The following is a 24,503-nucleotide window of genomic DNA, read 5'->3' as shown; positions in this document are numbered from 1 at the left end:
CCCAACCGAATCTCTGTAATTTTAACGTAATTTTAACATAATAAGACGAACAATGACATTTAATTTTAGAACTTTTATTTAAAATTTTTGAAACGTGTTTCCAAAAAAAAAAAAAAAAAAAAAAAAAAAAAAACGAATTTAAAAGTACAGTTTTTTAAAGGCCTTAACTACTAAGAAAATTCAATACAATTTACTAAATAAAATAATTTAAAAGGCTTGAAACTTAAGTTTTTTTTTTCGTTATCTATTACAAAATGTGGTTAAATAAATTTAAAATGATAAAAAAATTAAAGAATCTTAAGCAAAACAAGAATAAAAACGGGAAATAATTTAACATTGACAGTTGCAAAATATGGAATGCTAACGTTGTCCGTACCAAACTGATACAGCGATACACTGAATAAACGTGATAGGCTACTGGTGATTCAGTTACACTCAAACTGTGATAATCATACGATTTTTTAAATGAAAGCGTTTATTCACATCAATAAAATTAATTTTTTCAAAATTAAAAGTTTAATTCTGTTTTTAGGCTAGTTTTTAAAAGATACGATTGAAGGGGAATTGAAAACTCACGATACGATTTCAGTTTATGAACCTTGAATCGGTCGCTAGATTCGACAGTTCGCAAATTAGAATATCCTATCATTAATTTTGACCAAGTCAGCACGCGCGACAGGAATCGCACTATTGATCTGAAAAAGTGTGTTAATCATACCGAATTAACGTCCGGAATGAGATAATTTATCTTAGACGATGTTGATTCCCGTGGCTTTAACAGACCTTTAGAATGCCGTGAGAATAGTTAGAAATCTAGAAGAACAAGTATTTGAACAAGCTGCTAAAAGAACAATGATAACTTTGATAACTGCCATTGAGGTCAACATAAAAGTTACGTTTGCATACTTAATGTCACAGACCTTCTTGCAATAAGATCTCGTAATTTCGTTTTGATCTTATAAATAAATTTCATATTTAATAAATAAACAGGTTTTAACTATTCAACTAAATCCTTCCTACTCCTTTTTCTTGTTTTTTCCAATATATTTGATCATTATGAACAAATGGCATGTTGCGATGCGCGATTTTATTTATTTAGAATGTAGTCATAATACCTATAAAATTATACAGAAAAAAATTTTAAATATGGTATAATTTTTTATTTTAGGTAATGATGTTATATACGCTTTCAATGATCGCAAGTGGCATTCTGTTTATTTTGATTTTACTAATTAGTAATAAATACTGATAAGTTATTGATTGGTAAAACATAAACAGATTATTACTGTTCAATTAAGTCATTACTTCATCTTTACTTGCTATTGCCAATATATTTGATCGTTATAAACGATTGGCATGTTTGGCTGTGCCATTATATTTAACATCAGAATGTAGTTATAGTACCTATAAAATTACTTAGTAAAAAATTTTAATATGGTATAATTTTTATTTTAGGTAATGATGTTATATATGCTTTCTCTAACCAGAAGTTATATTCTGTTCGTTTCGATCTTACTGACTACAGTGGAACTAAAGCCCATGCAGTGTATAATAAATTCTGGATTGATGACGAAGATCGCAGTTATCGTTTACATATCAGCGGATACCATGGAAACGCCGGTAAGTTTAATTCAATTTAGTGAATCTTTATATTTCATTATTAGTTTCAAAGTAATAAACAGTAGGAATTGTTGATTTAATGTAGAAAAATGCAGCATTTATGGCAGCTACTATCCTTTTGTTATTGTAAAAAATCATTGCTTTCTCGTGTAATCAATAAATAAAAGTTCTGTAAAGTTTGTTATATATTTTAGAAAAAAAAAGAAAAAAAAGGAAAACGTGCATGTTTGTAGCAAATTAAAGGTAATTCTCGCACTCTGAGCGAAACCACAATTAATTTCTCAAGATTACCCTCTGCCAAACTCTTTACGCCACTATAACTGTCGCTGGAGCTAAAATAAAAATAATAGCTCGTCATGAGAGTTCAACTGGACGATTACGGTTCAGATGGCTTTCCCCATTCGTATTTAGATAGAGGAATATAAGACATTAAAAACATCCCTCCTATCTGCTATAATGGTGCATTAGTTTATAAGGTATTTTCTCCCTTCTTTCTGCATGCATTCGTAATGTAACGGTAGCACACTCAGCATATATTCGAGACGTCCAGGTTCGAGTCCCGGCATGGGCAATGCAGAGCTATTTTCAAGAGTTTCTACTCCTTCCTCAAACTCCTAAACTCTCTATGGGTTTACATTGTCACAGTTATATTACAAAAGTACGGATTTCCATATATGAATTTAAAGAAATATCTAAATGCTTGTGTTATCGTGATTATACCTCATTTAGGGACGTAAGCTACAAGCGTTATTTCGTATTAATATCCAATATATTTGGAGCTCTGAGCCAACTGACAGTTATTAAATCTGAGTATTGCACCAGCAGGATAGCTTAACGCGGTTAGTAGGAAGAGTAAAAGAGTAGGAGAGAATGTCATGTTCGTGTTATTGTGATATCTAATCTCACTTGTCTGACCTAATCAGAACAAGCCTACAAGTTTCATCGTGGCAAGGAGAGCAAGCCTGTGTCTGTCGTTGGCATGAGCCTTGTGCAGTAACTCTGAAACTTTGCTCATTTCCATCCCAATTTTGAAGGAGAGCTTCTTGGGGTATGAGTCCAAGGATCACCCATTCCTCTTTTCCTACCACCAAACCACTCGAGAGGAATTTTGGTTAGCTGAATATTTTGTGTGCTGCCATGCCTAACAGACGTTATATATTTACAAACATTTAACACTTTTCCGGGATTCGTAACCTGGGCTAGCGGTACGCCAATCATCGTTACTAATCACTACACTGTTTGGGAGATGAGAATGCATTTCGGCCAAAATTAAACAGTGGAACGGGTACCAATTCGTGCCCTTTATTCATAGTTTATACAAAGTGAAGTCTGTAAAGTGTGACCTTACTGTATCAGATTTTTCCTATGCGGAGTTTGGAAAGAGACGGGAGAGAGACGGGTTATTCGGGATGCATATCATGGTTATTCAGGAACTGGGAGTCTGAAAGTCTGAAACAACGGTTGCAGAAGACACAAACGAAATGGGTTAATAGGGGCTATGGTCTCCTCCTACAGCCATACAGGCCTTGCAGTGTGATGTCAAACTGGAAATAACGCAGCTTATCAGTGCCTGTGGCAATTGGTCCCACTCATTCAGCAACGCTGTTTTCTGTTCCTGGATGGTTCTCTAAGGGGGGGTTGCGAGTTGCATTTGCCCTCTTCAGAGCGTCCCAGACATGATCTAAAGAGTTGAGGTCTGGAGACCTGGCTGGACAATCCATCCGGCGAATATCCTCACTCTCGAGAAATTCGTCGACCAGAAGAGCTCTATGTGGCCTCGCGTTATCGTACTGTAAAATGAACTCGGGGACCACTGCAGCCCGGAAAAGGCGAACACAGAGCTCCAAAACCTCATCCTTATACCTCACAGCAATCACAGAGCCTCTCTCAAAGATGTGGAGAGGTGGGCGGCCATCCAACATGATGCCTGCCCAGACCATTACACCGCCACCGGCATAATTGTTGATTTCTCGGACATTGGAGGGTAGGTAGCGGCTCTCTCCATATAAAAGTACGGCGAGAATCGGTGTTTAGGCGAAAACGGGACTCGTCGGTGAACAGAACGGTCGCCCATTACTCAGTACTCCAATCACTATGCTGCCTGCACCATGCTAATCTGACTCTCCTGTCCGTAGACGTGAGCGGGACGCAAACAGTCGGTCTTCTGGAAAACAACCCTCTCTCATTCAGTCTTTTGGAAACAGTCACCCTTGTTACACGGATTCCTGTGGCTGCATTCAGGTCCCGAGAGAGCTGAGAAGCTGTAGACCCTCTGTTACGCCTCGCTAAAATGGACAAATAGCGAGCTTCTCTGGCCGTCGTGGCTCTTGGTCGACCTTGCCCAGGCTTTCTCCCGATGGATTCAGTATCCTGGAACTGTTTCCATAGGTTACACACGACGCTGGGCATTAAATTAAACTCTCCACATATCTGGACTTGCGATTGGCCTGCCTCTAGCCTTCCATCTAACGATGGAATAAGTAACCACCATCTAAACAATGGTGGGTCCTTTCTTTTACTATTCTGATGGGAATTTAACCGATTGCTGTAAGATAACACCAATAAATTCGCCGACGTGTGCTAGCGAACGCAAATCGTCTTGCCTTCCACGTGCTTATAAAGAATGTTTTCTTGCTGTCTCCGCCTACACACACGTGTACGCTTACGAATTTTCCGTACAAGATTTGCATTTTTATCTAGAAGCAGTCGTTTTTCCTTCAGTTCAGTTCATCTCATGCAATTCGATAAAATAGCCAAATTCTCTTATATTTATTTATATTATATTTATTATGCAAATATTTATTTCACCAGTGTGCTGTATCCAGTGTTCTCAACTTAGTTTGAACATTAGTATAGACATGCCGAGGTGCGGAGACCCTTCGCGATAGATTTTGAATTGTTCTGGAAGATGTTGGGATAAGCATACAAGCAAGTTGCCGGCTAGATTCAGTCATTCGGTTCTAGAAAATTAAACTCAGCGCTTCATATAAATAAACGGTGATTTAATTCATGTGATATAGTTAGTATTATATAACTTCTTGTTTGTTGCTTTTGATAAAGTTTTGTGATGTGTTTGCTGCTGTATCTGTGATGATGGATCGATTTTGGAATAGTAATAAACGTAATAGTGCAGATAATGAAAGTATGTCTTCAACCAGTGGCACTACTGTCAAGAGACGAAAATATCGGAAATATGATGACGGTTATTTAGAGTTTGGTTTTACGTCAACATAAATGCATGCGGAAGAGAATCCACAATATGCACTGTGTATGAAAGGAGCGGCAGCGGAGTGCATGCTTCCAAGATAACTGAAGTACCACTTAGAAGCTAATCAACGCAGCATGGTTGGCAAATCTCGAAGATATTTGCCAGGAAGTTAAAAGAGTTGAAACAACACACACAATTTTTTTTTAATTTTATCAATACCAAGCAACATTTTGGTAGCATCTTACAAGGTGGCTTACAGAATCACAAAATATAAGAAGCATCATACCATCCCAGAAGAACTTATTCTACAGGTTACTATAGATATGGTGAACATAATAGTTGGTGAGTCTACTGGGAAGCTGCTTTAAAAGTGCTTTTGACCAATAAGACAATTAGTCGGAGTATACAACATATGGGGAAGGACATAAATGATAAATTAATTGAAAAAATAATTAAAGGAGTAGAATTAGGATTACAGCTAGATGAGGCTACGGATAATAAATAATACAGATGCTCATTTGATAAGGAATGTGCAGTTTGTAGATAGTAATAATATTAAAAAACTTCTGTTTTGTAAAAATATAACTACAGGAGCAAAGGCTTCAGACTTGTTCGAGATTCTTGATACAGTCATATCTGAAAATCAGTTGATATTTTACGTTCTTGCATCAGGAAAAGCCTTATGTTCTGTGCAAGGGCTTACTCTAAGATTTTGCATCAGGTACTCTATTACCTTACAAACATTGGTTCCCTTCCTAAGTATATTGATTTTACCACGATTATAACTTTTCTGACAGTAAAAAATTTGAAAATTAAATACTAAACATTTTGATAAAAAAGCAATAAATATAGAATTTAAAAGATATTAAAATATTATATATTAAACCAAAGGGGCGTTAGCTCAGACGGGCTGTTAGTCTCGAAACGGCATTTTGCGTCGAATCATTAAAAGCGTTGAATAACTGTTGCCACCAAATATTATCGCTCTGTATTATATTTAAGGAGATTAAATAATGAAGAATTCGCATGAAGGTATGTATGTTTCTCGTATTGTGAAATACTATGGTACCTAGCGCCATCAAATTTCGATTAACGTAGTCCTCCACCCAAACATGGGCATCTGGAAGCCCAAAATTTTAACTTCAAATTTGATTTATTAATCTATTTCTTATTTTTTAAATCTTTAACAAACGTTTGATTAAGAAACTCAACGATTTCAAAGCGAGCAGTGGCAACACTCTACTGAATAAAATAATATTTTTATCTCCAGCGCGCGAGACTGCTTATCGGAAATTCTCAAGCTATGCTGTTTTTAAATATTATTAATGCAAACGGGCGTCAGCCCAAATGCTCTCTAAATGTAAATGCGTGTGCAAATGAAGGGAAAAAAACACTCTTTTGGACGTAATATAAAATCTGAAAGCTCTCAGATACTTTTTTTGCAGTTATTATTTTTAATATATATTTTAACGTTAAACTATTTCGTTATTAGATAATAAATTGTGTTTGTAACTCAGAATGCATATAAATGAATGCATATTATAACTCAGAATGCATATAAATTTATATCATTTGAAGAATTATCTAATCGTTTCCACACGTTCTATTCAAATACTATAATAATCTACAACGATGTATAAAAGAAATTAAGCAAACGAAACAGAAAACAAACAGTTTTTCACAGACGATTCAGTATTTCTCATTCAATTAATTCAGTTCTCACTTCCCGACAAGGCAAAAATACATAAAAGCTCAAAATATCTATATTAAAAATTACGAAGTAAATTTGAAACACTTATTTCCTCGAATAAATTCCAGAAGGGATTAAGCATGATTGAATTCGCAATAATAAAAGAAGGCGTTATCTTTGTTGTTGCGAAGCTTGATTTCTCTAGATTGGCAACAATTCCGCTATTTTACCAAGTTTGAAATGTAAACAAACATGTCCGCCATCGCAAAATTCATTAGGCTTAGCTGCATTTACTAAAGACATTTACTAAAGGCATTAAAAACCTTAACCGGTAGATAAGAACAACATAATTCAATAATTTTAAAGTAAAAAATGCACAATTTACAAACATATAAGAATAAAGAAACTGAGTTCACTGAGCCGAGTAACAGAGTGAATATATATATATATATACATATATTTACATACTTTTGGTGCGTCCGATTGCAATCTAAATACGAGGTGCACATCTACATGTTATAGCAGTTCTATATACACAATTTCAACGTTCTGAGGCTACTCGTTTTTGAGTTATGCGAGATACGTACGTACAGACGCCACGAAAAATTCTCTTCAGAATTTATTTTAAATCAGTTTTATAATTTTTTTTGGGGAGGAAAGAGTCCTTTATTCTGCCCTTACTTGCGGATGTCCCGCAAAAACATCATTAAATTGCATTGGATAGTGGTCAAAATCGATATTTTCGTTGAAATATGATACCCGAAATTTTTCGCGATTACAATACTTCCTTTTTACTTCGTACAAGGAAGTAAAATAAGCGTAATTAGAATTATAAAATTTTAAAGGGCTTGCAGCGACCGCGGAGCGGTTGTTAATTTTTGGCTCATAGTTATTCAATGCTTTGGCGTTTTAGCGGAGGCTTGCTCGTAGCGACATCTATGCGTTTAATTGGAAAGGCGATGCCAAAGGCACAGTCCTTTGAAAATTATTAACTGAAGGAGTGCAATGCTCTACGAATCATTATAAGAGAGCTCTCATGTGGCGATTTAAAGGCCTACAGTTCTTTCAACCTTGCGAGAGTTTACCACTACGTGAATGCCGTAGGCTAATACACTCTTAATGTCATATCAACCGAATGAATAGTCAAATTTGTAATTTAAATTATAGAAAGATAATAATTTTCCTTTTAAAATTTGCGAAACTTGCATTTCATTAATGGTTTCAATAATTTATATTGAATCCTTTTTTTTTTTTTTTTTTTTCGATTGCAGGCGATTCTATGCTTGTGCACGACAACCAAAAATTCAGCACAAAGGACAAGAAGAACGATAGTTCTAAAACAACACATTGCGCAGTGTACAACAAAGGAGCTTGGTGGTACAATAACTGTCATTATGTCAATTTAAATGGCCTGTACGTGAAAAGTACCTTCAACTTTACTGGTATCGTATGGCGTGGATTCAGAGATTTCGAAACATTAGAATCAACCGAAATCAAGATACGGCCATACAACTTCTTGAAACAGTAATTATCATGGAAAATAATACTTTTCCATGGGAAACATCTCTTAATGATAAGATCCACAAGTGGAAGGAAATTTAGGTTAATCAATGAAATAATGTTTATACAGGAACACAAATATAATTATTTTTAACCGAGATCAGAAATGAGGACTCATTCTGTATTTTGGCTTCGATTATAATCTACAGTACTCAAATCTTTGGTTTGAAAAAGATATTATTTTCAAATTTATCATCATCAACAGTCTGTATCATCTTGGCTAGGTTTCGTGTTATCAGACAGCAACATCAGGTTAATTCATTTTTCATAGCTGAACCATATTAAATTTGTGTTCTCTAAATTATTATTTCCATATTTGTGTTTATGCGAAACTCTGTCATTTAATAAGAAAATAGTAAAAAATGTAATTAGAATTTTGTGCTTAACACATATCTGAAATTTAAAATAAAATGAAAGGTTGTTTGATGAGCTTTAAATCTAGCTTTTTTCACAAAATGTTAAAAATTACGGTAGCAAAATAATAAGAGTAATTATACTAATAAAAGTTTAATAATCAAAACAGACTTCATAATAATTATTGGAAGTGTTAAGGCAAAAGGAATCAGCGTAATATTCATAAATTTCGGGTGAAAGAACACGAGGCATATGCTAGGAGATAAAAGCACATAAGCCCTCTCTGTTGACAAAAGTGTTGCTCAAAAAATCATATTTTCCAATTTTCTGCATACAAATTCATTAAAAGTCCTCTATTTCTAAATGCGGCACACATTCATAAAGTTCTTTCAGTTCTAGTTAACGATGACAGTTCCAATCTATCCGTACCTTCAGTTTCGGAGGAAATTATTTCTAGGTTGGTCTCATTTTTCATCTCTAGATGGCACCAATAGCTTGGTTTTTTTTTCTGTCATTGTTATCCACTGAGTACAGACTTCTCTTACATCATTAGAACTTCTGCAGCTACATTTAAACCTTTGAAACTAATCCTGCAGATTTACAAATATTAGGTTGATTCTTGTTACCTTAACACCTCCAAGATCTTTATTCGGTGAGCTATTTTAACTCAACTTGTATAATAAATACATCTACCTATGAGAAGTACATCCAATACATCTACCCATATAATTTTACTACATTGTGCAATTATGGTATGTTATTCAGTATTATTAGAGGGAACTTCACATTGAATTACTAAAAGTCCAATCCACTATGATTTCCTTTTAACTTTGCATGAATTGTGCCTGTAACTAAGCTTAACCTGTGGCAAATCCTTGAATAGACGTGTAAGATTTGAATAGACTTATAGCTATAAATGATTTATCGCTTGAATAGACTTCAATAGACCTATCGCTATTGTTGTGTAGCGAATTTAATTTAATTAAGTGATTCATTAAAAAAAATCAAAATTTTAATTTGTAATTATTCAAAATTTGAGCTACACAAGTTTGGTTATATTCTTTTTGGCTTATTAATTCTAGTGTAATATATTTTGGCTTTCCGAGTTTACGCGAACTGCGTCTTCAATCTTGTACACGCAAACAATGGATAGGTGATTTTTTTTCACGTAATAAACTCAGATTTTCATGTCAAAAATTAATTTGATTTCTTAGTATTTAATATCATTAGTTGCAGAAAAATTAGCTCTTTAATTTGACATAACTTTCGTTTTTCTAACTTTAATTGCATTTCAGTTATGAGCTTTAATTAGTAGATTTTTCTTCGTTTGCTTGTGATTTAGTTAAAGGGGGATGAAATGCCCTCTTTCCGGTTGAAAAGTCACTTTTTGCGAGTTTCAGCGTTCTTTCGTTGGGACCGCTTGCAGGGTTGTTGAAATTCCTAATTTCGCCCTTCCACAGGTGGTGTGTTTTTGGCGAGGGTTTGGCGACATAGAATTTCCGTTGAGGTTTCAAAGTAGTGGATTTGGCGAGTTTGATAACATGAGGGTATGTTGTTGTTGCAACTATTTTAAATTTTGGCGAAGAGTGGGTTGTGCCACCTTGGCAGTCCAGCGTCCTCCCTTTTAACGGGTTGTTTTGGGGGACGAGCACACTTTTTGACACGTCTTCTGCTTTTTTGAATTCCTTTCTGTTGCTGAACGCGACGGCAGCAGATTCTGCCGAGGAATGAATTTTTTCACCCGAAGAATTACGGGCCTCGTGCCTCTGCGCCTTGAGCGCGGGCCCTTGTTTACGGGTATCTTTGTCTCCACCTAATTCTTCTTGCCTCATTGTTAATTATGTTTAAGTTCTCAAGAAATATAATGCCGAAAATTGTCGTCTAGAAATATGTCTCTACCTAGTTCTCTACCATAGAAATGCTTCATTAGCTTCTGGCTTCCTCCAACACCCGCTGCTTCTATGAACTTAGAAGTCGGACTCGCCTTTTCCACCGACAGATTCCTGAGCTGAAAATTTTCTCCAATAAGGGACTGATCAACTGATTTGGCCGTTTCACTGAGACCTCCTAGATGTTGACTCGTCGTTTCCCTCTGAGGATGTCCGAAGTTGTCTGAAGATTTTGTTCATCATTACTCTCCTCGTCTCTCCAATACGGGACTGATCAACTGAATTGGCCATTTGATCCTCTTCGTTCTTCATAAATCTCCTCGTTTTCAACTCATCCGGAACTGCAATATTCACAAGAAATTCAACGACTCCATGCATTCGACGAACATTTTTTTTCTCCTTTCCACAGCAGCAGTCCTCATGAGCTTCAATGTAAGTTCTCCTTTCCCGTTTGTTTATGCTTGGTTAGTCAAGTATTATAGATTTCTGCAGTTAAAAAAAGTATGATTTCTATAGAGTTAGGATAAAATTATCACTTACATCAATTTAGGTTCAACAAATTAAATTAAATCAAGCTCCTTTTTTTATGGTGTAGGGTCACGGCACCAAAAATGTTATGGTGTTTTTGAATTTTTACCTTCTAATTTTCTTAAGTTACCAAAAGGTACCCTACTAATTTACCATAACATCAGAATACTCTTACCACCGAAAAATACTAGTAACAATAAAATTGAAAATTTTGCGTTGTGTTTATTCCGGATTAACCCTTAAAATTCATTTGAGTAAAGACTGGTAAAAATCATGAACACACAAAATAAATTTAATCATTGAGTGATCTAGAAAAACTTATTTATTTAACTATTAAAGCAAATGACTGATATATCCATTAGCTAAAAAAATTTAAATATATTCAACAGAAGTTGTACCATTTGTTTTCACACATCCAACATTTCTGAGTAATTACCTTTTATATTTCTGTATAACATCCTTGTAGTTATTACTAAATTTAATATTGCAACAACAGGTAAAACATACCAAAAGAAAAATTATACTATAAATTTAAGAACAATAACCTCCCCGGGGAGCAAAATAATAAAATACAAAAAAAATTTAACAAGTTACACTATCCACTTCACACCTAATTGCTCAATAGAAACATAATATTTCATAATATTGCACTTAATACCATCATTTAAACACTATTAAAGCAAATTTTTAACCTCTCTCTCTATATTTTTTTTGATTAATTAAATATGGTTTTACCAGATAAAGATATGTAGTGACACCTTTACACTTATACAACAGGTTAGTACTGAGAGGAGCAAGAATGCTCTAATACAGGCACTATTACTAATAAACCTCACCAATCAGTAACGCAGTTCGCGTAAACTCGGAAAGCCAAAATATATTACACTAGAATTAATAAGCCAAAAAGAATATAACCAAACTTGTGTAGCTCAAATTTTGAATAATTACAAATTAAAATTTTGATTTTTTTAATGAATCACTTAATTAAATTAAATTCGCTACACAACACTATGTTTAAGATCAAACAGAAATTACGAAGGGTGTGAAAGATCCTTTTATTCAGAACTCAAAACAATTTAATAGAAGGCATTTCTTGTGCTTAAGAGGCAGCCAGCATTTATGGCGTAACTCAAAATGATAGACATTCAAATTAAAACTAAACTGCATCGTAAGTTATTCAAAAGCTACGTAAAACTGACTAAACGCAAGTTTGCACAAACCTATATCGGCGAGAATAACGCAACTCCGAAGAGAGGAACGCTATCGTATAAATGCAACAAGTAGCATGGACCTTAAGCAGGCGGAACAAAATCTGTTTCAACAATCTAAAACCAGTCTTAAAATATCATCTCTTTCTACTTCATTTCAATACTCTCGAACTATTTGAATACGAGAGAAAAATCAGCATTCTGGCGGGAAAACAGAAAGGGATAATAATAGTAACTGGTTAGATAAAAATAAATAAATCTTTACAACTTAAATATTGTAATTAAATTAAAAAATATCATAATATAACTAATTATTGTACCGTATTGTAATGAATTCTTAGCAATTGAATAAGCATATTACATCTTTCTGCATTTCTCTTGTGAATTTGAATACCAACTAGATTCCTTTGTAAGGATCTTAAGTTTTACTAACGTTTATTTTATTTTAAATCTTTACTATCACTTCTTATTTTCTACTTCCGGCCAGAATTATAAGCGTGAAGGTATTTATGCAAAGTTTGTCTGGCGAACGCCAAGTATTTAAGTTGTGGCTTTTTGCCAAGCGAGAGAGAGGAAGCAGTGAGTCGAAGCAGGCCGCTTACCTTAGAAGTTACGCAGTTGCTGGTTGCCTTCCAGGTCAGAGGTTTTAATCCTCTTGATAAATTGTAAACGTATTGTAGTGTTCACAGTTCTCTGTACTACATACGGCTTCCTGTTATTATAAAGCCAATCTTCCACGTTTATTATTCTAAAGTTAAATTAGAATTTAGTTCTATTTTTATATTTTTACGTTAGACCCCAAGTAGCGGGTCTGTGTATTCCGAAGTACGGAAGTTATTGTAAATAGAGAAAATAAAGGGTTTTTTATACCCTTCTTGTGTATCCTGTCTACTTCCCACAATTAGTGAACATAGCTTTAGTAAGCTCTCTGTTCCGAGTCAGGTCCTTGCATGTCCCCGAAGAAGGTAAGAAGGAACATTGAACCTGATAGTGGCGCCCAACGAAGAAGAATAACCATGGTCGAGTTTCAAGAAGAACCTGTGCAGCCTGCAGAAACGGCTCAGAATCCAGAAATGCCAGCTGCCGCCCTGGAAGGATTTGGTTACATCGTCCAGACCATGCGCGCTTCGATGAAACCAGAAGCAACATTTAATGGAAACTCACCGGTAACCAGTTTTTTGGAAAAATTGGATGACCACTTCATGCTCTACCCCGTGCACGAGTTTCAAAAAGTTACCTTAGCTACCAGCGCTTTGAGGGGCCAAGCGCTTAACTGGTTCAAATGTATAGGCAGAAGTCTCTTGGGTCAAGCAGGAAGTCCCACCTATACTTACGAGAATTTCAAGACTGCCCTACTGAAAGCCTTCCCTGTTGTAAGGGATCGTGCGAAATTAGAAACGGAACTTTTTAGTATATATCAACAAAGAATCGAAAACCTCTCAAGCTTTATTTTAAGAAAAATTCACGTCTTCAAGCTCTTGTATGGAAACCGTCCGGATCCTGAAATAATTAAAGTGATTTTGCCGAGGTTACTGCCCCAAGTGCAAGACTTTATTGAATTGAGAAATCCGACTACACTGGAAAAGTTATTTGAGCTAGCAATCCAGTTTGAAAGTAGAAGAACGGCGGACGTCGAAAGAAGACGCCAATATCAACAGCGAAACCAATTTGGTGCGCCAGGACTACAGCAAACTCAAGCACTCGCCTACGGAAGCAAAGCGACTCAGTGGGCAAGGAAACCCGAGCATTCAAAAACAGCCGGCGAACGTCGACAGTTGAATAGCAATCCAGGAAAAAAGTCTCAAGGCCAGGGGAAAAAGAAGGAAAGCACGGAAATGAAAAATAATTTAAACTAAAACGGATTTCTGCTGACGAGAGGGTGCGGAAATCCGAAGGTCACGAAAACCCCTCTTCCTACAAGTTAAATACAGTAATGGTGAAAAATTTGACTCTTCCGAAGATTGAAGTTTAGTGAATAATATCCCAGCCACCGCACTCCTGGATACAGGCGCGCAGTGTTCCTGTGTGGCAGAAGATTTTTTTAGGAAGTATTTTCGTAAATATCGCATATATAATTCGGATAATACGACAGTGTTAGCTGCGCAAGGAGAAAGATGTAAGTGCATAGGTAAATTACCACTATACATCCGTATCAAGGACGAACAAGTAAAGGTGATGTTTTTTATAGTAAAGAATCTGCAAGCACATATAATCTTAGGAACAGATTTTCTTTCAGACGCAGAAGCAACACTGGATTTTAATGAAGCGTCCCTTAAGCTGACAATGAAACCAGTTCGTGCAGAAAAGGCTGAACCGCCCATGTTAAATCTTGACCACCTACCTAATGACGAGCAAGGAAGAATCCGACAAGTGGTAAGTGAATTTGCTTCGTTATTTAGTAATATTCCAGGATTTACTCAGGTTACTAACCATAGTATTGACACCGGAGATTCAATGCCACTTCGTCAAAAACCATACCGGTATGATAAGAATAGGGAAAAAATTATAGAATGGCATATTACCGATATGCTACGTAAAAAGATCATAACGCCCATCTCAAGTAGTTATGCTAGCCCGGTGGTTTTATGTAAGAAAAATAATGACAATCCTTTGACGCATCCAAAAAGGTGGAGATTCGCTATTGATTACCGTAAATTAAACTCCATAACTAAATATCCGGTATATCCGTTACCGATCATTGAAGAAATTCTAAGGAACATAAAATCAACCAAATTTTATGACGACTTTAGACTTAACGACTGGTTATTTTCAAATAGGGCTTAGGCCTGAGGACGTGCCTAAGACTGCTTTTATAACCAAGTCTGGCACTTATGCATTTTTGCGTATGCAGTTTGGCCTTTCAGGGGCCCCGGCAACATTTCAGCGATGCATGGACATTGTGTTAAGACCTGTTCTTGGAAAGTCCACATTTATCTATTTAGACGATATCATTATTACTAGTGATAATCTCGACCAACATGTACAGGATTTAAGACAGGTGTTTTCTTTATTAAATGAGGCCGGTCTAAAAGTTAATGTCGAAAAGTGCAAATTTCCAGCCCCTGAATTTAAATATTTAGGTTACAAGATATCTCAGAAAGGAATAGAGACAGACAAATCAAAAATAATCGCTGTACAAAAGTATCCGACTCCAAACACGGCAAAGAAGCTCTCTTCTTTTCTAGGACTTTGTTCATATTATAGGTCCTTTATAAAAGATTTTGCAGCTATCGCTGAGCCATTGTTAAAATTAAAAAGGAAAAAGGCAAGATTCTCGTGGACGGCCGAAGCCAATAGTGCTTCCGAAAAATTAAAACAAGCATTAACGCAAGCCCCTGTGTTGAAATTTCCTGAAAAGGATGAGAATTTAGAAATTTCAGCGGATGCTTCGGATTATGCGGTAGGAGCGGTACTTTCGCAAAATCAGCAGCCCGTGGCATTTTTTAGCCGAACTTTAAATCAAACACAAAGAAACTATTCCGCGACCGAGAGAGAGGCACTTGCAGTTCTGTTAGCAGTGCAAAAGTTCCGAGTCTATTTTGGAAAGGCGCCAATAACAGTGTACTCTGATCATGCGGCCGTAACTAGATTGTACTCAAGAAAAACCTTACCCCAAGGTTAATAAGATGGGCACTCAAGCTGCAAGAATATAATCTGGTAATCAAGCATACCCCCGGAAAGGAAAATATCGTAGCAGATGCCCTATCAAGAATTAAAATAGATGAACAAGGTAATACTGTAAAGCTGGCAATGCTCACAGCATGTACAATAAATTCCCGAGAAACTGTAATAACCGAACTGGGTAAGGATCCTGAGTTTGGAAGCATTTATGAGTATTTAAAGGATCCTGAAAATTTTAGCCACCAAGATATTGTGGCGATAAGAAATAGGGCGGCCCATTACGAACTAATAGATGGTCTATTATTCTATACAAAAACTACAAATTCCAACAACGAATTTCGACCTGTTATCCCAGCTAGTCTTAGATTAAATATCCTGCAGGAGCTCCATGACAGCCCTTTAGCTTCTCATGCTGGTATTCGAAAAACTATCCAACGCGTACGCGAAGCAGTCTACTTTCCTGAACTGCAAAAGTTAACAAGGGCGTATGTCCAGTCCTGCCCAACATGTCAAGTAGTTAATTATATTAATTTCCGCCCGGCCCGGTTTCTAAATAGTATTAAATCCGAATTTCCAAATGAAATAATTGGCATCGATTTATTGGGCCCTTTCCCAAAAAGTCAGTTAAAAAAAAGTCGCTATCTCCTTGTTATGGTTGATCATTTTAGTAAATGGACCGAAATTGTTCCCTTAAAACGAGCCTCCGCGAAATTAGTTACTGATTCTATTTTAAATAAATATATTTTAAAATACGGGGCGCCCCTAAAAGTTATATCGGATAATGGTCCTCAATTTGTAAGTAATATATTTGAAGACATGTGCCAAAAACTGGGCATACGCCATTTAAAAATGGTCCCGTATCGGCCGCAATCAAATATAGCGGAACGGGTCAATAGAAATATAGTGAAAATTATCCATAGTTACGTTAAAAATTTTCATAAAACCTGGGATAACTATGTCAATGAATTAGCGTTCGCTCTTAGGACCGCAAAACATGATACAACGGGCAAAACTCCTGCTGAGTTATTTTTAGGCAGAAAGATTATAACGCCGTTAGATAAATTATTTTCTGTTTAACAAAGAGCCCCAGAATTATTATGGGCGACATAGAAAAATTAATTAAAGAAGCAAAAAAGAACACTGAAGTAGCACAGAGAAAACAGAAACTTTATTATGATATGAAACGACGGGGAGTAACTTATAAAGTAGGGGATGAAGTTTTAAAAATTAAGCATTCACTTTCTTCAGCACCAGAGGTAAGACTGCCAAATTTTTTCCACGATTTGAAGGACCATATGTTATAGAAAAAATAACTCACGCTGTAGTAGTGTTAAAAGCCAGAAATGGTGAAACCTGCTCCGCAAACATTGATCAAATCAAACCCTACTTTGATCGTAATAAAATGCAAATATTTTCAGATCTTTTGCAGGATCCGGCACGGCAGACACCGCAGGCACAAGCTCCAGAGGTGGAAAAATGAAAAGTACAAGGGCAAGCCATTAAGAGGCAGGAGCAAGCGAAAAGAAAATTTCCCCGCGGAAAAATTGAAGGTAGCAAGAAAAAGAAGCCGTTCCACCGTCCAGAAAAGAGAGTTCACGAACACCCCCAGAACGAAGAAGGGAGAAGGACGACGTATGTGAAGAGAACCAGGAGAAATGACGGCAACTATAACCCGGCTCTAAAACGGAAGATCTACTCATCCGACAGGACTCTCCGCAGCAATTGTCGCCGAACTGCGGAAGGGCCATCAGCGGCGGAGGAAAAGTTACAAGGAAAATTTGAATGGCCAGCAACGAGGTCCAAGCAGGAACACGAAAGAAGTTTCGCGGTTCCGCCAAGACCAGCTGCCATCAAACGGCCAAGACCACAAGCAGAGGAGAAAAAGAAAGTATTCAAGGGTGACCGAACTGGTGAAAAAAGGAAGCCTCCAGAGGAAGGCACTGAAGGGCGAGCCCGTACAAGAAGGAGGATAAATCAAACAACTATCTGCAATACCTTTAAGGACTGGGCCCAGAAAAGGATGTCCGAATATCACAAAGATAAGTAAAATTTTATGTTACTTTGCAAACTTAAGTTAATCTTTCATTCTTACTGCAAGTGGCAGATTTCAAGAAGTTTTACCTCATGCGAGGTCTACCTTTATCGCCAAAAGGGCGAGAAATGAGTTGTGACCGATTTTGGTATTATGTTTTTCAATTACTCGCGCGTAAAACTAAAGTTGATGTATAATAGCGTTGTGTAAAGACTTAAATATTGTAAAAAGTTATTGTATAAATTTTATTTAAAACATTCTAGCAAGAAAGAAGTTTTAGTCTGAAAGACTTTTTGAAATGTAGTATTTCAATGTAGAAAGAATTGGCACTTGCTTTGAAAAGAATAGAAGTTAACAATGTACTACTAATGTATGTTTTCTAATGTGTAAAATTAACGGCATGTTGATATGTTCTTATATACAATGTGAACTGTTATTTTAAATGTTAAGAAATACCGTGATATGGTAAAAGTGAATGTTAAAATTTTTTTTTTATTCGTGTGACTGTAAAAAGACTAAATCATGGTGAATATGTGTTAAAGGTTGAATGATGTAGTTAGGCTCTCTGACGCTACACTTCAGAGTTAGACACTTTCAGAATAGTACCTCAGGGTTTAGAGTTGAAATTAGGGTGTGTTACGAGGTCTTGTTATGTTGAATTTTAACACGTTAGTGTTTTGATTGTAGGAGGAAGTGTGGAACACGTAGACAGAAACACATTCGTGTTTGGTGTTCTTTTACAACACATGTCAGAGAGCACGGGGAGAGATAATTATAATAGTCATGAATGAAATAAGAATGTTAAGAGAAATATAATTATACATGTTACTTGCCATTTCATTGTGTAACATTTCATTAAACTAGTTTTCCTTCCAGATCTCTGGAAGGAACCAGACTTGAATAAAAGCTCCTGTTTAGATGCAGTACAGATGAAACAAAATTGTGTATCCTGGGAGCTGCTATTGTAAAAACAAATTTCTTTCTTTTAAATTTCTAGTTTCTAGCGAAAAAATATTTGTAAAAGATTGGCCTCGCGTTAGATTCTAGAGCTAAAAGTTTTCAACAAGGTCGTTTTAGACCTCCGTTTCAAACTAATTAACTCTGGCGGGAAGTATGTAAGGATCTTAAGTTTTACTAACGTTTATTTTATTTTAAATCTTTACTATCACTTCTTATTTTCTACTTCCGGCCAGAATTATAAGCGTGAAGGTATTTATGCAAAGTTTGTCTGGCGAACGCCAAGTATTTAAGTTGTGGCTTTTTAGTTCTATTTTTATATTTTTACGTTAGACCCCAAGTAGCGGGTCTGTGTATTCCGAAGTACGGAAGTTATTGTAAATAGAGAAAATAAAGGGTTTTATATACCCTTCTTGTGTATCCTGTCTACTTCCCACAATTAGTGAACATAGCTTTAGTAAGCTCTCTGTTCCGAGTCAGGTCCTTGCATGTTCCCGAAGAAGGTAAGAAGGAACATTGAACCTGATACCTTTATGAAGCTGTCCACGAAAACATCTCTGCTGAAAGGAAAATATCCCCTCCTGTGTGCTACTTTGTAATTACTCAAGCAACTTCATATACATATTATAAATACTAAAGCATTTTTTTTAACTTTTAAGAGTTCTTCTGCAGCCTTTTCTCCCGACAGTGAACAGAAAGCAAATAGTGAAGAAAGATAGAATAAAAGGCTAAACATAAATAAAAGAAGTACAGAAAAAATTACATATAGCATTATATGAATGTCCTATTTCCACTCTAAAAAAGATAAGTTTTATGTGCTTCGTAGCTCATCACTGCCTGTGCGGTTAAGACCGCTGAACAGAGGTAGTTCGTTCGGGAACAGCCTGTTCACATAGATGATTTTAATTTAACCCCATATGTAACGTTGATACGATAAACATTTCCACAGAAGTCCTCCTTGGCGGTATCCCTCTCTTCAGGCATCGCGTATTATGCTGTGATTAAATAAACTAACCTAACCTTATGTGATTTGCCGTAATTAATTAACCTAAATTTATGCCAGCTTTCCTTAGAACAGGTATTTTAAACAGGATTCATTCAGCTCCAAACTGATTCATTCGGTTCATGTGTAAACAACAGGCTCTGTTTTGATTCGAAATCAAACTTCGCTTTACATCCAATTTATTTCATTTACGAACACATACAGATAATTGCGATTAATTACATGTAGAGTTTAGTATAAAGTGATCCGTACATCTTAATGATGAAAAAACATTCAGTATTTCAGTAACGTAACTAACTTAACTGCTGCTTGCTTAGAAGAACGGGAATTCCTCGATCACAACATTTGAAACTGGTTGCCAGATTCATACATCAAACAAAATTTCAAAACAAACTCTTAAATAATAATAAACGGGAAATGATAACTTAATAGGAGTCACATCATCTTCCCTCCTTTGCATTGCAGGCATATTTTCATTAAAGCATGCAAAATGAAGTAATGAAAATGTATATGTTACGGTCAAACACCGAAATCTGGAGAATGTCGACTTTCACCGGTGAATGTCAACATTCACATAGTCACTTGGTGTATGTCCGAAATATTTTCCAAATACTCTTATTTCTGAATTACACCGGTGAATGTCGACATTCACCATGCATTAATGGTGAATGTTGAACATATAAGAATATTATATTTCCTTCTCCGTAATTCATTCGCGAAAAAACGCACTTGAGACTCAGAATAAGAACTTAAAACACACAGTACATTCAAAATGAGAAAAAATAATAGAAGTTATAAACTTACCAAATTATGTGATTCAAATCTTATTTATTGCAACAACTTAAACTATTATGACACTTTGAATTGCACGAGAGGTCCTTGCTTTTACAACTGCATTTATTTGTGGAACACTCCCTTTTGGAATGGTAGAATGTACATATACTCCTCTTTTTTCGAACTACACCAGAGCATATCTGTGATTGTCGACATACACCGGTGAGAGGGTCCGAATGTACAAGAATGTAAAGAAATATTCGATCTTTCACCGACGTATTTGGTGAATGTTGACATTCTCCGGTGAAAGTCGACATTCTCCAGTTTCGGTCTTTCACGATAACATATACATATAATAGACATAAATTTTAACATATGACATGAAACTGAACTAAGAACTGTAAACGTATGAATATAACATCAAAGAAAAAGAAACACACAAATGACATTACGATTATCAAAGGGAAAAGTCAATAACAGTTCATGAGTCCATATGTTTAACAGGCAATACTCGACGACCGCTGCGCGTTACCCTTACACTCTGTGGAATCTCGTTATCACAAGTTTCTGATTCTGGGACAGTCTCAGGTTTTTGAGGTACTTCAATGAAGTTGTCGGCAGAAAAGGATAAATTTGCTGGAGGGTCCGTATGATTTCACCATTGGCAACTCGTAGTTTTGCAACACGTTCAATATTGTCTTTGCCAGGAAATCCAGTTCCATTACCTGGATTACCTGGATTCATACATCAAACAAAATTTCAAAACAAACTCTTAAATAATAATAAACGGGAAATGATAACTTAATAGGAGTCACATCATCTTCCCTCCTTTGCATTGCAGGCATATTTTCATTAAAGCATGCAAAATGAAGTAATGAAAATGTATATGTTACGGTGAAACACCGAAATCTGGAGAATGTCGACTTTCACCGGTGAATGTCAACATTCACATAGTCACTTGGTGTATGTCCGAAATATTTTCCAAATACTCTTATTTCTGAATTACACCGGTGAATGTCGACATTCACCATGCATTAATGGTGAATGTTGAACATATAAGAATATTATATTTCCTTCTCCGTAATTCATTCGCGAAAAAACGGTGAATGGTTATCCTGTTTGGATTCTTTGAGTCAACAATTTCTCCTGGAGAAATCGTTTTTCGTCGTGAAGATGATTTAGGACTTCTTATTAATTCTCCAAGATATTCCTTATAGAAAAGTTTTCGTAGATTTAGCTGTAAAGTATGAAGATAACGTACACGTTTCAGTAAGTGCTGAGAGTCAATTAAATCCAAATCAATGGTTTCTCGCCCCCTAAATCTTGAATAAAGTGAGCAGGCGTAATTGGTTTCAATTCGTTAGGGTCGTCTGACAAATATGTCAATGGTCGTCCATTTATAGTAGCCTCACAATCAGTGAGCAAAGTCAGATTTTCTTCATATGTGACACAGTATTTTTCCAAACACTTTCGAAGAAGTTCCTTGATACAGCGAACCATTCTTTCCCCAAACCAGGAATATTATGGGAAGATGGAGGGCTGAATATCCACCTGACTTTTATAACAGCACATACTTTTTGAATGAAACCCCAGTCCAACGATTTAAAGGCGTTTGCAGCTCCTGTGAAGTTGGTACCATTATCGGTATAAAGAGTAGAACATCTTCCTCTCCTTGCCCAAAATCTGCGTAATGCTTGCATAAATGCTTCAGTGGTCAGGGAGGAAACTAGTTCCAGATGAACTGCTCGATAGACAGCACACCTGAAAAGGATTATCCACGCTTTGCTCCCTCCATGCAAGAAAAGAGGTCCAGCCAGACCTGCACCAGTTACTGCAACTCGTTGTATTCTGCAAGGTGGCAAAGGCCCTGAATCTGGGTTAACATTTCTTGAAGTTAGTTTCTTGCATTGTATAACATTAATTCAGAAGTCAAACAACAAAAATGAGCGTTAATTTACAAAATTTTTTCACAGGACTAGTTTCGATGGTTTTACCGAACCATCATCTTCAGCTGCAAAACCGCAATTGAACAAGATAGGAAATAATGTTTAGATAAGATAAGAAAGCCTGGACAAGAATAAGCAAGTGGCGCCATCTGTTGGCGAAACCAGAACTAAAACATAATTTCTCTAAAAGCCGAAGGCAAATTTGGATTGGAATTAGGATCGTTAACTAGAACAGAAAGATTTTTATGAATGTGAAGGTGAAGGATCTTCGGACTTATCCAAAATAAAAACTGCGATCAAATCTTCGCAAATCATTTCAAGCAACTTAAAACATTCGCTTATCCCATCTGTTGCGAATTGTGCCAGATTATATGCTCTTCCCAAAATTCATAAAAGTGGTATTCCTTTCCGCCCTATTGCATCAAATTTAGGTACTGCCTCGTATCCATTAGCTAAATATTTAGTTTCTAGATTTTCCACTCTATTAGACAATAACATTTACACCATAAAAAATTCAATAGAGTTTGTAAAAAAGGTTAAAAACATTTCTCCTCGTAATTTACTCATGGTTTCTTTTGATGTAAAATCATTATTCACCAATGTCCTAGTGGAGGGTGCATTAAGATGTCTAGAAACCAGACTTCGCTAATTTCATTTCTCTGGCATCAAAATTGATGAGTTAATTTCTCTCAACTCTGTTTGAAACAAACACATTTTGTTTTCTAAAATAAATATTACAAGCAAACTGAGGGATTAGCCATGGGAAGCCCCCTCAGTCCCATCCTGGCTGATATCTACATGCATTATTATGAATCAAAATTGTTTGAAACTTTAAACTTCCCGGCATGGTTCCGCTACGTAGACGATACTTTTACCCTGTTTGAAGGTAATAAAGATGATTTAAATAGAGTTCTTTCAACAATGAATTCTATTGATCCTGCTATACAGTTCACTTTTGAACTTGAGACTTGCAATTCTCTTCCGTTTCTCGACATTCTGGTCACATGTAACACATCCAACTTCAGTACCACAGTTTACCGTAAACCTTCATCGGTTTGCCTTCCACCACACTTTAAATCATGTCATCCGACTAAACAAAAGTTAGCTTCATTTTATTCCTATGTTTTCCGTGCTCTTCAAGTTTGCTCCTCCAAACTATCCCTTGATGAAGAACTAAATTATTTAAAAGCAATAGCTATTGACAGGGGCTTTTCACCCAACATTATTAATCAAGCAGTTAAAAAATTCTCATCTCAACACACTAAAAGCCACACTCTTATTTTAGGAGATTATAAAAATTCTGTTGTCATTCCCTTCTTTCCATCAATTAGCTATACAGTTGCACATATTTTGCAGAAATTTAACTTTCGGGTTGTTTACTCTCCCATCAATAAAATTCCAACTTCTATACTCAAGGACCCCATTCCGGATATGAAATCCTGGGGTATTTATAGGATTCCTTGCCAGTGCGGTTTAATTTACATTGGCCAAACTAAGAGAGCCTTAAAATTTCGCGTCAAAGAACATGAGGCATATGTTAGAAAAAAGGAAACACAGAAGTCTTCTGTTGCTCAACATTGTTGGTCCGAAAATCACACTTTCAATTTTTCTGCTGCCAAAATTATTCAAAAAACATCTTCCATTGGAGAACTGGATTTTCTAGAGGCATTTCACATTCATAAAAATCTTTCTGTTCTAGTTAACGATCCTAATTCCAATCCAAATTTGCCTTCGGCTTTTAGAGAAATTATGTTTTAGTTCTGGTTTCGCCAACAGATGGCGCCACTTGCTTATTCTTGTCCAGGCTTTCTTATCTTATCTAAACATTATTTCCTATCTTGTTCAATTGCGGTTTTGCAGCTGAAGATGATGGTTCGGTAAAACCATCGAAAGTAGTCCTGTGAAAAAATTTTGAAAATTAACGCTGATTTTTGTTCTTTGACTTCTGAATTAGTATTTATTCGGCGTGTTATTGTGTCTTAATTGTATAACATTGTCGTAAGACTCTTCGAACAACTTTTTGTCCTTTCGGAATCCAAAATCTGTCTCTTCATTGCGTTAGTGTCGTTAATACTCCAGCGTGCATCAAAGAGAGGTGGGTATGCAATATCAA

At 36.0% G+C, this 24,503-nt stretch overlaps 1 protein-coding gene across 2 annotated transcripts in view; it reads left to right on the top strand.

The window, feature by feature from the left end:
* LOC118182974 (techylectin-like protein) overlaps nucleotides 1-24,503 on the top strand; it is an 81,488-nt gene that overhangs the window by 27,200 nt on the left and 29,785 nt on the right. For both annotated transcript variants that reach the window (XM_035352368.2, XM_035352367.2), the window contains exon 5: nucleotides 1,456-1,620. In XM_035352368.2, coding sequence (XP_035208259.1) covers nucleotides 1,456-1,620 — 165 coding nt within the window. The remainder of the gene's footprint in view (nucleotides 1-1,455; nucleotides 1,621-24,503) is intronic.

This window comes from Stegodyphus dumicola, chromosome 10, assembly GCF_044657685.1.
Source record: "Stegodyphus dumicola isolate Sdum_Otavi_A_Nest chromosome 10, ASM4465768v1".
Classification (NCBI taxonomy): domain Eukaryota; kingdom Metazoa; phylum Arthropoda; class Arachnida; order Araneae; family Eresidae; genus Stegodyphus; species Stegodyphus dumicola.
The sequence above is the reverse complement of the archived record's forward strand: the minus strand, read 5'-3'. Positions and strand labels throughout refer to the sequence as shown.